This window comes from Podarcis liolepis (genome assembly GCF_965112155.1).
Source record: "Podarcis liolepis genome assembly, chromosome: 11".
NCBI lineage: Eukaryota > Metazoa > Chordata > Lepidosauria > Squamata > Lacertidae > Podarcis > Podarcis liolepis.
In genome coordinates this window covers 3,629,792-3,646,026 of record NC_139565.1, presented here as the reverse complement: position 1 = coordinate 3,646,026, position 16,235 = coordinate 3,629,792, and the positions used below count along the sequence as shown (strand labels likewise).

The following is a 16,235-nucleotide window of genomic DNA, read 5'->3' as shown; positions in this document are numbered from 1 at the left end:
TCCAGATATCATCTTTATTGGTATGGTTTGTCAGTGGTTTCCTTATTACTAGCACATCTGAGGATGAAATAGATATCTTCCTTTCTTCAAGCCATGCGTTACCTAGTTGAGAAAGAAAAGAGCTGGGGTGAAGGGAAGAGAAGTCTCTTTCTCTCCTCTGTGGCCAGGAGTCTGGGATTCCCACTTGTTTTCTTGCTCAGTCGTACAAAGTGAAGTGTACATTCTGCACTTCAGGACAGGATTCTTTGTTTTCTCATTGTCTGAAGAATCATGAAAGGACCCATTTGAGACAAACCAGTTTTCACACTGAAATATTAATTCTGAGAGGCAGCATAATTCTCATTGAAACTCCAAACTTGATCATTCTTATTACCTTTAGGACGAATTTTAAAACAACCCAGTTTACCCAGGCATTTGATGGCTCAAAGATACTGTTATTTGCAGTCTTGAAATTATTAGCCCTGAGAATATGTGATTATTTGACATGTTTAATTGTTTTTAAATGTTTTAACAGGTTTAGTTGTTTCAAACTGTTTTAATCATTTTAAAATGTTTGAAATATGTTCTTATTTTATTTGTAATTGTATTTTTAATCACTGGTGTGTCTGCTTCCCTGTACTCCTTTGGGAGGAAGGGTGGGATATACATTTAACCATAAATAAATAAATACCCCCCCATAGCGTTAATTCTCTAACACAGATTAAAACTCAGTGAAAGCTGCATATCCCTAACATTTCTCTGTTTTGTCCAATGAAAGCAGAATGGGTTTCTTCACCTAGTGCACTATGATGGCTCTAATACAAAACCCTAAGATATTTGCTTGTTTATTTTTCTGTGTGTGGTTCAGATTGATATCGGAGGATGTTGGAATGGATATCCCTTCTAATGAGACTATGCTAGACTCCAGTGCTACGGAGATGAGACCTGGTAAGACAAGCTTTTAATTATATTTTTGATCCTCCTCCTTTTCCTAAACATTTTGTTAATTCAGTGAGAAGCATGTTTCTGTGCTGCCATGAGATCATTCCTGTGTTAGAAGAAAAATGTGTTAGCATTGCTTTATTTAGCTAATTCAATGGTTCTCTTGACAAAAGATTATAATTTGCAGCACACTCTCCTGTGCTTTGGTGTCATCAGGCATGAGCTCATGTGATAATTAGCTACTCTGCACTTTCTTGCTAAATTTGTCTACAGCTTATTTGTCTACAGTTGCCCTCCAGATTAACATATAGCAGTCAAAACAATGCAGTTCAAATTGCTGCCTAAAATGTGGTGGTTAGGAAAGAAGACTTTGACATACTAGGGCCCATTCCTCAACCCATTTACTCCACACAGCACAGATGTGTAGGGTAGGTCTAGACAGCAGTAGCCCAGGATTCCAGATAAGACTTGCAGGGCTCCAGAAAATGACAGAGACGTACTAGATCAGTCCTGAAAGGCCCATCTAGCTATTTATCTATGCTAATCACAACACAACGTCTTTGCTGTAGTACCATCTCCTCTATTCCCCCCCCCTTTCGTCCTTTGATATAAATTTAAATCCTTGGATGTGTGAATGTAATTTCTTTAGGTACATTTTTATTATATGGTAATTTTTTTTTCCAAAATTTTGATGGAAATATTATAGTTCCATATGGTTGGCTGAGGCAGAATTATTTAAATGTTATTCAACATAATAGTTTTTATCTAAAACAGAGATTATTTTATCTTCACACTTATTCAGAACCTCCCAATTCTCTAGATATCAATGGTTCCAACCCCAGAAGGATAAAACTTACAGCTCCGAATATCAATCTCTCTTTGGACCAAAGTGAAGGATCTGTCCTTTCTGATGATAACCTAGACACTCCGGATGAAACTGACATCAATGTAGATGACCTGGACACACCAGATGAAGCAGATTCTTTTGAATATGCTGGGCATGGAAATGAATTAAACTGGGAAGGTAAAGTAGCATGCAAAGTGATGAAATGTGCATTTTCTATATTATTTTTAGGAAGGCTTAGCAGTGGGAAAGTGATTCTCACTCTAGGGCTTCAGCTGTTAACTCAGCTATGTGTTCAGAAACGAAGACAGATTCTGAATATCATGTATAAAGCTGTAGTAGAATACACTGCTTTCACTATAGTAATGATTTCAAGTCAGATATTAAGATTGCAGCGTTCCATCGGTCATTCAATTACATTAATTGATTTTGAAAGACTAAAAACGAGCCTCCGGTTAAGTGGGCAGCAGACTTCTTAGCTAAAAATATTCTTTTTAATTTTAGCACTTTAAAAATGGCAGGCGGCAACTACTATCTTTAGAAGGGGCACTCCTAGCTCATCACATAGAAAGAAATGTATCTTCTAAGATGATCTAGTTATAGCACACATGCCATAAAGAAAGTAAGATTTATTTCCTTTTGATATATTGTTTTTACTCATGAGCAAATGTAGTCTGTTATCCTACACACATTTAAATGGGAGTAAGCCTCAATGAAAACAGTGGACTTTACTTCTGAGTAGACATGTATAGGATTGCACTGTTAATTGATTAAATCATCAGCAGCAAAGCCTTCCAGATGTTGTTGGACTCCAACTCTCATCAACCTCAGCTAATAGCCATGGTTGATGGGTATTGTAACCTATCAACACCTGGGGGAGGGGCAGATACAGATTCCCCAGCCAGGGATTAAATGTCTGAAACTCACACAATTTAATGGACTACGATTGCTTTACTGTCAGCAGTGCTAGTTACTATGATTTGTCAAAATCAGCTTTAGGCATTAACTGTTTGAAGTTTTGCAGTAATTTCTTGGAACAGCACAAATGTTTCATCTTTTCTGCAGCTATCAGCTAATTGCATATCAGTACTAAGGACCATGGTGTTTATATGACTCAAAGGCACTTTCACAGATCAAGCGGTTTAAGCAACTTATAGTTAATAGACTATAAGCGACTATAAATTAATATAAGACTGTAAGTTAATAGCTATTTGTCACTGGAGAAAGTCAGGGCAGACTTTCACCAGGAAAGGCACCAGTCATTAGCTGCCATCAAACTATTCTCTGCTTCTGTCTTGATGCCCACTGCAGCTGAATGAAACTACCAGTTCTTATTGAATTTTTATTTATCACAGTTATATCCCACCTGTTTCTCCAAGTTGCTCAAGGTGGCAGACATGGTTTTCTATCATTCCTCATTCTTGTGGAATCCCACTTTTCTGCACATAGGCTGTTTATGAGCTTTGCATTGCGAGCACAAGTTTAGGCACAAAATGCTTCTGACTTTGTAGTTTTCACCTTGTTTGTAGAGACCAATATTGAAGCATTTACACATCAATGCATCCCATTACTGCAAGGATCTAGCATGGAACTCATGCAAGCGAGTGGTCTTGCAACTGGTATCTGTAACGCACTGAACTGCTCCACATACTGAACTAGACAAAGATTCACAAGACCACCCTTAACTTCAATAACAATAATGGGGCCATAGCTGACTAAATTCTATTCAGAGTAAACCCATTAAAATTAATAGATCCAAGTTACTCATATCCTTTGCTTTCTAGGGGTGGAATTCAACATACCGCTAAGTGGAGTATGTGTGCATGAAACTAGGTCTGCTTGCACAGTGGGATTTCTCCCTTCCCCTCACCCCCACCCCAAACCTGTTCCGGGGTTCCCCCACCCCTCCAGAGCAGACTTAGGGGGTGCAAGGAGGGAGGAGAGGCATGGACAGTCCCATGGCTTGAGCAGACCTTGTTCAGTTCATGCAACAACTTAGTTGCATCCTACCCATTGGGTCTACTCTGAGTATGACTAACTTTGGATTCAACCCAAGAATATTGACATAAGCCAGATACAAAGGTTGTGTTTATAGTACAATACCAATAGGTCTTCTCAGAGGTTGATTTTACTCTGCTTTTGTCTGCTGTGCCATAGGAATCCAGGTAGAGACAAAGGAGTGATTTTATCTCATTCTCTGTGCCATTGCTAATATCCAGCTCTTCATCCCCACCCCCACTTCTAGCAATTAGGCTCTCCCTCAATTTACATTATTCCTGCAAACAATCAGTGCTTAAATGTTTGAAGCCAAGCATCAGCTAAGTGTTTTATTGGATTGCAGCCCACATTTTGTGTCTTCGATATTTCTCCAGATGGGTACAATGTAGTCTGGCAGATTTATCAGTGCAGTAAATTGTTCACCTTCATTGTTCATCTCTTACCTGCCTATAATACAGACAGTTGGATTTGATGTAGCTAGCAAACAAAATGGTTTTTTGCTTCCTAGAGTTTAAAAAGCTATTTGGGATGAGATATCAGCTAATATTTTTGGACTACAAAGTGCTCCTATTTTGAAACAGAAATATTACAAAGCTGTTCAGAAAGAATGAATGTAATGCAAGGAGAAGCTGAACTGTGAAGCCAGGATATGGGGCATAGTATCCAAAGCAGGTTACTATTTCGGAACCCGAGCCAGAAGGTCCCACAAGCGCTTCTCCCCTTCTCTGGCAGTAAAAATGTGGTAATAGTAAATAAATAACAGTTTGCTCCACATTCATGGCACCCGGAATCTGCTGCCTGAGGCGGCTGTTCTTACTCTGCCTAGGAAATATAAGAGCAGATAAGAAACCTCCCTCTTAAAATGATTCTGAATACACAACCTAACTCCCTAACTATGTGGATGGAAGAATTACTGGGCCTAGTTAATAAGAATATTGAAAGTCCCTGCTGAGTCAGGCCAAAGGTCCACCAATCTCATCATCCTGCCTATTGACAGAGGGCAAACAGATGCCTCAGAGAGGCCCACAAGCCAGGTGTGTGAAAAAGCAGCTGGGAGAAAAATTTGATGCAAAGCAGTCCAGATTTTTAATTAGTTTGTCTATTTACTGCAAAAATGCTGACTGAAAAGGTTCCCAATGCATTTTGATTAGACTGACTCTATTTCTAAGGTAGCCTTAAAAGGGACAATGCCTATGTTGGACTTATATTTAAAGGAAGCTTATGTCCCTAATGCTTAGGTGCTTTTTAGAAGCATGTTTAGTGGGACAGCAGAGCTAAAAATACCACCCATTGTCATTCTCCCTCACCCACACAGACTTAATCAGCATCCTTAAGCAAATGTTGTCACCTTCCAGCCCTTGTCCAGGCTCATTTTAAAAAGAACTACTTATATGGAACTCTCTGTGCTCTGTGTGTAGGAAGGCACAGATTGAGTTGAAGCACATAAGCTGGAAGAGGGTGCACTGAGCAGTTGCTGAGGCAAATAGGAAGATGCGGTCATGATGTCATTGGTGTGTGCCTGACAGCAGTGTCTTAACGGCATCTATTCTGCTTAGTTTGCAGCCTGCCTTCTCAACTATCAAACTCAACAGCAGCCTCCACTTGGTGCACATTCCCTTGGCTGCCACTCGGAGGCAGCAGCTTGATGTTGCTGTCTACTGCTTGCTCAGGTCCACTGTACTTCCTAGGGATAGTTCTAAAACTGATAGATTCTCATCTCTGGGTCAGAAGGTGGCAACTCTGGAATTACCCAGCAGTGAAGGTCAAGCTGGGAGGGCCTTCATTTGTTACTGTATGGCTGGCTGTGCCTCAGGAACTAGTCTTTAGGCTTGGAACGAAGGCATCTCATACAGAATGAAGATTTGGGTACAGGAAGATAAAGCATCTCTACTTTTAATTGTTGGGTAGGAAAAACAAATTTGCCAGATTCAACTTATGACACATAGGTGGGCTGAAAATCTGTAGTTGCTGAAATTCTGTTGACTGCCCTTATACAAGCAGCCTCACCCAACATTGCAGAGGAGATGTTGGGCAGCCTTTGGTGGCATAACATGTAGTTCCACTCTACACTAGCAAAGGTGATACAACCCTTTGATGGTACCTGTGTGTGAGGTAATAAAAATCTACTTAAGCCAATTTGCATGTGCAGCACAATCATGTGATACAGATCTCACTGAACAGTAGCACTTTACAATGCAGCTGCAGGGATGCTGTGTTTGAATCCTCATAAAAACTGTGTTCTTGAGTAATGCATTATTTGTGAGTCTCATTCTTACCTGTTTTTCAGCATACACCTCAACCTGCAACATGAGTGCTATCATCCAGCAAGAGCTGCACTACATGATTTAGCTGCAATGTGTAGTTTGAGTTGAATTTAGGATTGAATATTTAGAAGCTAAGGACTGCTATAAACCTTGGCTATTCCCTGAACTGTATATTGGGAACACTCCATGAATTTTGAATGCTCTTCAACTGCAGCCTCTACCATATCATAGAATCATAGAATCATAGAGTTGGAAGAGACCACAAGGGCCATCGAGTCCAACCCCCTGCCAAGCAGGAAACACCATCAGAGCACTCCTGACATATGGTTGTCAAGCCTCTGCTTAAAGACCTCCAAACAAGGAGACTCCACCACACTCCTTGGCAGCAAATTCCACTGTCAAACAGCTCTTACTGTCAGGAAGTTCTTCCTAATGTTTAGGTGGAATCTTCTTTCTTGTAGTTTGGATCCATTGCTCCGTGTCCGCTTCTCTGGAGCAGCAGAAAACAACCTTTCTCCCTCCTCTATGTGACATCCTTTTATATATTTGAACATGGCTATCATATCACCCCTTAACCTCCTCTTCTCCAGGCTAAACATGCCCAGCTCCCTTAGCCGTTCCTCATAAGGCATCGTTTCCAGGCCTTTGACCATTTTGGTTGCCCTCCTCTGGACACGTTCCAGTTTGTCAGTGTCCTTCTTGAATTGTGGTGCCCAGAACTGGACACAGTACTCCAGGTGAGGTCTGACCAGAGCAGAATACAGTGGCACTATTACTTCCCTTGATCTAGATGCTATACTCCTATTGATGCAGGCCCAACCAATGACTCCTATTGATATGTAGGCCCAACCTCATCTATTTTGTGGCTCATTTTCTGGGAACAGCCCAGTAAGTACGACCAGATAGCCAGATGTCCAGGCTGAATAAGGATAGCACTGTAATGTGCCATATGTCTGTCCCCCCCCCCATACAAATGAAAGAGCCAGCGGCTACTGTCAAAGGTTGGATCTACTAACATATGGCATACACAACCACGATCCAAACACTTTATTTTAGGCTCAAAATAATTGATGTCCAACTTAGTTATTTCATGCAGTAATGCACCGCTAATCCAAACCATAGATAAACATTATGTATTTGGCTCTCTCATCTGGGATTAGTTTTCTTAGTAATTGTTCAAGAAACAGTTCCATGTTGTTTTTATAAGCAAGGTAATAACTGGAAGGGAAGGAACAAAAGTCAATCTAAAACAACTGGTCCAGAAGGAGGCCATTCTATTTTCTGAAACGCCATCTGTATAAAGAAGCATACAAGTAGGAAGTTGACAACCTCAAATTTACCTCCAGACATTGTAATATTGTGTAATAAACAGTCTTATACAGTCCAACATAACAGGCATTTTCAATGCAGCTGATGTTTCTTCTTGGATATTCACAAACAGCAGTGTCTGTATGGTTCAAACTCATTTGCAAGCTAAACCCATCACCCCTGTATTAAGTCATACTAAAACAGGAGTGTAGGTTTGATCATTAATCTTTTAAAATTATAGGGCCATTCTGATCTTAATTTTTTTTAAAAAGAGTTGAGAATAGTGTAATTAAGTTCATGGCAGGATCCCATGGTCTCATAAGTGAAAACATATTTGATGATGTTTCTCCAGATGTCAGTAATAACCTGCCACTTTATTCTCTCTTTCACCTGCCTCTGCATTCCTCAGAAGAGCAGCCGGCCATTAAGGAAGCTTCTCAAGAGGAATCTGAAGCAATCCCAGAATATACTGCTGAGGAAGAGCGAGAAGACAACCGGTTATGGAGAACAGTTGTCATTGGAGAACAGGAGCAGAGGATCGATATGAAAGCCATTGAGCCTTATAAAAGGGTCATTTCTCATGGAGGTAGGATCGTTCTAGTAGCATGGAACAAAAAAGCCATTCACCCACCCCAAATAGAAAACAATACTCCTTTTATTAATATTCTTATCTCATAAGATCCAAATTTAGATTAAGTTTTCATTAAGAAAAGAAACAGGCTTGGTTCTACATGCCCAGTGAAATCCTTGTCGATTGAGGGATCTATTCTGAAACTGTAGCAGCAATCTGTTTACCATTAATTTCTTTTATTCTATGTTTAAAACACTTCATTTTCCAGGACTAGCTTACATAGTTACAAAGGAAAGGTTTAAGGAAGGAAAAAACTAGTTCATAGTACATTTATAGACTTAAATATTGCAGGAAGAATTGACTCACTTGTGTTGGTGTTCAAGTTATTTCTGCCTGCCAGTGAAAGTTGTGACCTTTACTCAAAGAACATGGCTGCCTTTTAGATTGCCTTGTGTCCTAAGTGAATCAACTCATTCCAGAGCAGTTTCTCTGACTTCATGTTGTAAGTGGATTGAGGATGACAGTCATCCTGTCCTCACTAGGTCACAACATGGAGAGGCTGAGGTACGCTTTTCAAAGAGCGAAGGAAGTAGAATGGAATTGGCTCCTGTGACCCCCCTCCTCTTCCAAGCATGAATCTGTTATGCTTTACAGGAGACAGTGAGGAGAACAGACAGAAGGACTAAGACAGAAGAGTCAGTGTTCATCAAGCCTCAGCCCTGGAGACACTTTCCAGTCTTAGCTAGACTTCAGTCCTGGAACAAGTTGAGCTAATAACAGTATTATCGGCCATGTGCAGAGCATGACTGAGTGGCGATAAGCAGTTCCACATGCCTGTTTATTATTGGGAAGGTCTTCAAGGCAGGCCTGAGAACCCGACAACTCTGATTTTAGCACCCAACTAATGACGCAGGTGGCGCTGTGGTCTAAACCACAGAGCCTAGGGCTTACTGATCAGTGGTTTGAATCCCCACAATGGGGTGAGCTCCCGTTGTTCGGTCCCAGCTCCTGCCCACCTAGCAGTTCGAAAGCATGTCAAAGTGCAAGTAGATAAATAGGTACCACTCCGGTGGAAAGGTAAATGGCGTTTCCGTGTGATGCTCTGGTTCGCCAGAAGCGGCTTAGTCATGCTGGCCACATGACCCGGAAACTATGCCGGCTCCCTCAGCCAGTAAATCAAGATGAGCGCCGCAACCCCAGAGTCGTTCACGACTGGACCTAACAGTCAGGGGTCCCTTTACACCATAACAGACTGCATGAAATAAAATAAAAAATTCCATTAGAGAGTTTGAATTGCTTCCTGTTCTGTGTGACTAAAAATGTAATGCTGCACATAAACTTTTGGCTTTGCATGGGATTACAAAGTAGAACTATTAAAAGTGGGCTTGTGTAATTGTAGTGGCACATCTGGCAAAGTATGGCAGCCTCAGAGCCAATTAGAAGTAAGGACCCATGACAGCAGTTGCTTTGTGAGACCATGAAGATCTTCTCATTTCTATGAGCAGGAAACCTCTTATACTTTACAAGAACCAGAAGTTGTTGGTTTTTTAGAAAATAAAATCAATATTATTTTTTAGTATAATCATTCATTCACATTATTGTCTATTTTAATATGATATTTATTTGTACTTTCTTTTTATGAAATTCTTTATGCCTCAATGGATAATGAATTTAGAATATTTGCTCCTTAATACTATTTTCTGGACTGATGAGTTTTATAAAGTTGTAGAAAGGTTGCATTATTCCATCCCCTTCTGAGAAGGTTTATTGTGGCAAAGCTGGGAAGCTTCTGCTATAAAAGAATTATCGACTTGTGGTAAGAGGAGAGGTTTTTTTAATTGATGGTAGCAGGGCGGCCGAATCCCCCACTTTGCAGTGCTTTAAAAAAGAAAAACGGTATTCCATACCCTTGAGTACCCCCAGAAAAAAAGCACGGCCCAATCTGGGGTTGTTTTTGTTTTGTTTTGGAGTGGGGAGGTAGTGGAATGCAAAGGCATTCTTCAGCACCACTGTAATTTGCTGCAGATGCTTGTGATCTGTCTGCCATTTGAAATATCCATAGCACTCCTACACTAATCTCCCACAATGGGTCAGTGTGGAAATTTTCAAGGCAGGCTGCTCACAACTGTTCAGTATGGACACTAGGTAAGCCCTGATGGGGGAAAAGCTGGGTTCAATCCCAGAGCAGGCTGATTATGGCCCTTATTCTGCAGACACTTTTGAAGAAGATGGAACTTGGAGCTAGGATTTATTTTTATTTTATTCGTTTATTAAATTTCTATACAACCCTTCCTCCCACTGGTGCCCAGGGTGGCAGCAACAATAAAGCAGCAAGACAATACAATTAAAAATAAATTACAGAAAACATTTAAAACATTTTATAACTTTAGGAACATCTAAGACAAAAGTTCATTTGCAATTCTCTAGAATTGTATTCCTTAAACGTATTTTGGATGCTTTCAGGCTGTCATTATTTTCAAATGGGATTCAATCACATACCAGCAAATTTGTGTTGTACAATTACAGTTGATTGGGAGATTTTGCATAACAAATCTGCTTACCCAGAAAGATCAGACTTTTCGCAATAAGGAAAGGGATGCATTGTGGAACAACACTTGCTTTGACACAATGCCATCTAACCTTCCCATTAGCAAATCAGAATGAAAGTTCATTAAATAACCTATGTTGTTTAATTTCCCTTCAAACAAATCAGGAATGAAGAAGAGGTCTGGAAGCATCCTTTGTGACTTTTCTTGCCCTATGCAAAGAATAGAGCTGTGACCTTTCGGGTACATAAGACCTGCTCTCATGCACTTTCTGCTCCCAGAAAAGACAGAGTGTATGCATGTACATAGATATTCAGCAGCTGTGAGGCCGGCCAGGTTGCTTTCTCGAGATTGTGCAGTTAAGCATACTTTACGGGAAACAAATGCATTTTTGTTTCTTCCACAGGATACTATGGGGATGGTCTAAATGCCATCATTGTGTTTGCTGCGTGTTTTCTGCCAGACAGCAGTCGAACTGATTACAACTATGTCATGGAAAACCTTTTCCTGTGAGTGATGAGGCACGAACAATGTGGTCATCATGTCTTTGAAGTTAATGCCTGCAACTGTGTTGTGATAGATAACAATCTTATTTGAGAGATAAGCTGAAGGTTTAAAAGTGACCTAAATGCATCAGAAATGTGTGTTCCTTTGTCATTTAATGCTTCCCTGTGAAAGACGTTTGGTTCTTGGGCCCGGTCTTATTCAACATCTTTATCAACGACTTGGATGATGGACTCAAGGGCATCCTGATCAAATTTGCAGATGACACCAAACTGGGAGGGGTGGCTAACACCCCAGAGGACAGGATCACACTTCAAAACGACCTTGACAGATTAGAGAACTGGGCAAAAACAAACAAGATGAATTTTAACAGGGAGAAATGTAAAGTATTGCACTTGGGCAAAAAAAATGAGAGGCACAAATACAAGATGGGTGACACCTGGCTTGAGAGCAGTACATGTGAAAAGGATCTAGGAGTCTTGGTTGACCACAAACTTGACATGAGCCAACAGTGTGACGCGGCAGCTTAAAAAGCCAATGCAATTCTGGGCTGCATCAATAGGAGTATAGCATCTAGATCAAGGGAAGTAATAGTGCCACTGTATTCTGCTCTGGTCAGACCTCACCTGGAGTACTGTGTCCAGTTCTGGGCACCACAGTTCAAGAAGGACACTGACAAACTGGAACGTGTCCAGAGGAGGGCAACCAAAATGGTCAAAGGCCTGGAAACGATGCCTTATGAGGAACAGCTAAGGGAGCTGGGCATGTTTAGCCTGGAGAAGAGGAGGTTAAGGTGTAATATGATAGCCATGTTCAAATATATAAAAGGATGTCACATAGAGGAGGGAGAAAGGTTGTTTTCTGCTGCTCCAGAGAAGCGGACACGGAGCAATGGATCCAAACTACAAGAAAGAAGATTCCACCTAAACATTAGGAAGAACTTCCTGACAGTAAGAGCTGTTTGACAGTGGAATTTGCTGCCAAGGAGTGTGGTGGAGTCTCCTCCTTTGGAGGTCTTTAAGCAGAGGCTTGACAACCATATGTCAGGAGTGCTCTGATGGTGTTTCCTGCTTGGCAGGGGGTTGGACTTGATGGCCCTTGTGGTCTCTTCCAACTCTATGATTCTATGATTCTATGATTCTATGTTTGTGCACATAAAGCAAAAAGGAAAAGGAAAAAAAGAATTAGAGCCCATAGATCTGTATGCCTCCTTCCTACTATTCTCCAAGGTTTGTAATATGTCTATGCTGTTTTGAGTTAGAATCACCCAGAGATGACCCATAATAATAACTATTTTTCTCTTGCTTTACTACTGGTGATGGAATTTGTCCTAACTGAATGTTAGAAGGACATTCATACATGACAGCTCATACCCAAGGCCAGTGAATGCCAACTTCCAGCCTTTGACCCTGATACTGAATCCCATATATTGACATGGAGGCTGCTTCTCATGACTTTTTCCTATTCCACTTGGATAGTAGAGGAAAGGAGGAATGAGGAGAATCATATCAGAAGAGGCATGCTAGCTAAATTGGAAATGGGGCTTATGAAATTGCCCCCCCCCCATGCACCTCAGTCCCACTCACTAAAATTCCTTCCTGCATCCAACTTATCATAAGTGGAGGAGCTATGGCAAAGTGACTCCTATGTCATCTATTCTTCAGTATGAATTCAGCCATTCTCTGGTTCAAATAAGGAATGGCTTCCTTGATCTCCATTTAACCTGCCAGTGCTGAAATAATAAAACTTCAGTCTCAAATGTTGCCCATATTGTGGATTAAGGATGAGGCAAGTCTTCTGGTTGAATTTCCTGCCACTCATTGTGTCCTGGGGTTTCTACACTTATTTTCTGACTTTCCTCGCAATGGAAGCAGGTGTAGACATTTCCCTGCTGTTTGTTTGAGCTCCCACTGTTCTAAAAAATAAAATTAGTATGGCCCTCTTGGTTAAATATCCCACACACCTAGAGGGTATCTGTGCCAATTTTGACATGTGCCACATGTGTAGTTATTTAGCATATAAATGTAGCACATGTGGGGTTGGATTGGTACATATGATACTGCAGAAGCGGATTTAGGGTAGCATGACCAGTTCACCCACACTGGACACTGACCTGAATGTGGGCTGCAGGGGGCGCTGCAACAATGATTTAGAATAGAAGGTTGGGGGGGGCGCTGCTGAAATATGAAAGCCCAAGGGCAGATCTACACTTTTCGTTTATTACATTAAAAATGTGTTATTAAAATGTGACAGCAGATGAAGCCACTGGCAATGGGAAACTGCTGTTAAGCACTATAGAACGTTAGTTTAAAAAATGTTTAGAAGACAAATGTAGATCCAGCCCAGGTCTGCCACTGACTAGAGGAGCCCTATTAGTTAATAGTGAAATTTATGAAAACTTTAGCCATTGCTTATATCACAAGATTGTACTCTTTTGAAGAGCAAAGAATAGGTTTTGAACAAATTATTCATTGTCCCCCTCTCCTCATTCATTTTCTCTCTCTGTTTCCATTCAGATATGTAATAAGTACCTTGGAGCTCATGGTTGCTGAAGACTATATGATTGTTTACTTGAATGGAGCCACACCAAGGAGAAAGATGCCAGGACTGGGATGGATGAAAAGATGTTACCAGATGATTGACAGGCGGTCTGTAGCTCATGGCTTGCTTTCTATCTATTGTGTCTGGCTTGCCATACCTATTATTTTAAAGCCCTCTCCCCATTTCTCCTTCAATATACTAATATATGCAGGAGCTAGTTTCACACTTTCCACCAAACGCTAGAGAAAAAGGGCATTTGGTGTGGATGAATCCTGACTAGGGCAGAAGATGCACATGACCAAGATTTTTCTTGGGCAATATATATTGCTTTGAAGGCTTAAATGTGTTTCTTTTCAAACACAGGTTAAGGAAGAACTTGAAATCCTTCATCATTGTTCACCCCTCTTGGTTTATCAGAACAATTTTAGCAGTGACACGGCCTTTTATAAGGTAATAGTTCCAAACTCTTACAAGTGCTGAGATGGGGCCTGGTCAGAGGACCTTATAAAGCTGTTTTTGTTAACAGAAGAGAAATGGGCAAGAAAAATGTTATGAGGGAAGCCATCAAATGGTTTATTCAAAATACCTCCAAGAGAAACTGTTACTGTGTGAAAGTTGATGGTATGCTGGTAAAAAGTGTGAGCTGTGAGCCAAAAAGTCCTTATCCTAATATTATCTCAGCAATGAGATTAGTAGTTGATTTAAGATAGGGTGTTCAGTTTGGCCTGAGAGGTCATTCCCTCCAAAACTAAGGCCAGCTGGAGACATCAGCTGATGGGGTTCTGTTCCGCATTAGGTGCATCCAGCAGTCACTCACAGGAAACTGGTGCATAGCCAAAGCATCACAATTTAATCTCCCACTCATCAACTGATGAGCATAGGGTTAAATCCTGCAGTGTGTTCCCTGTGGGGAATGTGCTGGCAAAGCAGAACCCTCCCTCCACCCTTGTGGGTCAACTTTTACAAGTGGGTGGTCCTAGGCTAAAAAGGCTCCCCACCCCTCAGGTGAATCATTACCATTTAACCTCATCCTTCCCCTTCTACAAAATGAGGGTAGCAATGTCAACTCACATTGCAATGCTCATGTGTGGGCTCCTAATCTCCATGATGCTCCTGTAAAAACACTAAGTATATACTGAAGATACAGTGAAGGAGTGTTCATATGTGAAACTTAAAAGTGATTGATTCAGCTTTTTGTTATTGAACATGGAAAACTATCATGGCACTCGGTATCTTGCATATTTGTGAATGTATCTTATTTATTTAATTAATTAATGCTACTTTTGTGTTTTCAGCTCAAAATTCAGCAGTAAGATAAAATATGTGAGCACTTTGGCAGAGCTCAGTGAACTAATTCCAATGGAATATGTAAATATCCCCGAAAGTATTGTCAAGTAAGTGAAAAACTATAAGAAAATAATAATTAGAAATGTTACCTTTATGAAACTAAATAATTGCTATTTTAGGGAGCAATCTTATGCTCCCAGGAAGGTAGGCCGAGGGGCTACTGTATCCAGTTGCCCCTCTGGGGGTGGAGAAGGAGGTGGTCCACAGAGACGTCTTTGTTACAGCAGCAGAAAGATCAACCGCCATCACTCTGGTGGAATTGGCTGGGAAAAGGTAGGTGAGGAAAGGTGACCAAAGACCCAAGGCCCTCCCTATTGCCCTGACATAGTCCCACACACAAACCCATACAAGTGAGACAAACTACACCAGCCCTGGAGCTGCTGCCATAGTTATTTTCCCTCCCGCTGAAACCAATGGAAGGGGGATTGTTCAAAATAACAGAGGGGGAAATAAAGCTTCCTCTGTTTGTCTGCCCTTGCTGGTGCAAGACCCAAAGGGTTCAGAGATAGTTCCTCTGCCATGGACTCTTTTTTTTTTCTCTCTCCCCCTGCCTGCTGCATCTCCATGGGTACCTAGTCTGCAACACGCTCCCCATTCTGATCCACAGGTGCAGTCAGGCTCAGGGGTTCAATCCAGATTGGCAGCTCCATAATGGCTTTTTGTCTAAAATACATGTGGTCAGTTTATGAGTGTGTTTCCCCGCAAGTGTGAACAGTGTAACATGTAGTTAGCTCTAAAGCATGAAGATATGAACAGGGTAAATGAACTTTGTTGTAGGTTAAAATTGTGTGCAAATGGGGGCATCACCTCTTACATTATTTTATTAGAACTGATTTTGCACAGAATCTAAGATACTGGGCTGTGAAGATGGAAGTCCCTGATTTAGATCTCACCCCTGCCATATAATTAATTAGGTGGCCTTAGGCAAGCAGCCATTTTTCACTCTCTGTCACTCCCGCATTCTGTATCTCAGGATTATTACTACTAGTAATAACCATGCTTTGCATTTACATAATAACATTTGTGTATATATATTGTCTCTCTTACTTTTTTTTATAAATGAAACTAGGAGAGCTCATAATTAGCTTGAAATATGTGGAGACTTCAGATTTTGAATATAAGGCCTGAGAAATATGGTGGAAAATAAGGAAGTTCTGTTCTGAAAATATTATCTTACTAATTGTTGGGAAATAATAAAGTCAAAAGGGGATGATAACCAGAGATGTCACAAATTAGGGTGTTCCATTAATAGATAAATCAGATTGAAAATTTGGAAGATAGCAAATTGTTAGTCTGAGGAAATTTAAAATCATAATACTTCCAAGGTTCTTATCTCTTTGGTTTCTTGGTTTCTTTTCCTACTGTACATATTTCTCTCATTGAAAGTCCTC

General features: G+C 40.8%; 1 protein-coding gene across 10 annotated transcripts in view; it reads left to right on the top strand.

Annotated features, from left to right (window-relative positions):
• Positions 1 to 16,235, top strand: part of PRUNE2 (prune homolog 2 with BCH domain) — a 145,726-nt gene that overhangs the window by 118,205 nt on the left and 11,286 nt on the right. For 9 of the 10 annotated variants that reach the window (XR_014516916.1, XR_014516917.1, XM_083464725.1 and 6 more), the window contains exons 10-16: positions 848 to 927; positions 1,724 to 1,945; positions 7,745 to 7,921; positions 10,859 to 10,961; positions 13,473 to 13,604; positions 13,861 to 13,947; positions 14,793 to 14,891. Coding sequence is in view for 8 of the 10 variants with exons in the window: in XM_083464725.1 (XP_083320851.1) it covers positions 848 to 927; positions 1,724 to 1,945; positions 7,745 to 7,921; positions 10,859 to 10,961; positions 13,473 to 13,604; positions 13,861 to 13,947; positions 14,793 to 14,891 (900 nt within the window). In the remaining 2 variants the exon portion in view is untranslated. The remainder of the gene's footprint in view (positions 1 to 847; positions 928 to 1,723; positions 1,946 to 7,744; positions 7,922 to 10,858; positions 10,962 to 13,472; positions 13,605 to 13,860; positions 13,948 to 14,792; positions 14,892 to 16,235) is intronic. The other variant, XM_083464720.1, reaches the window with a different exon arrangement.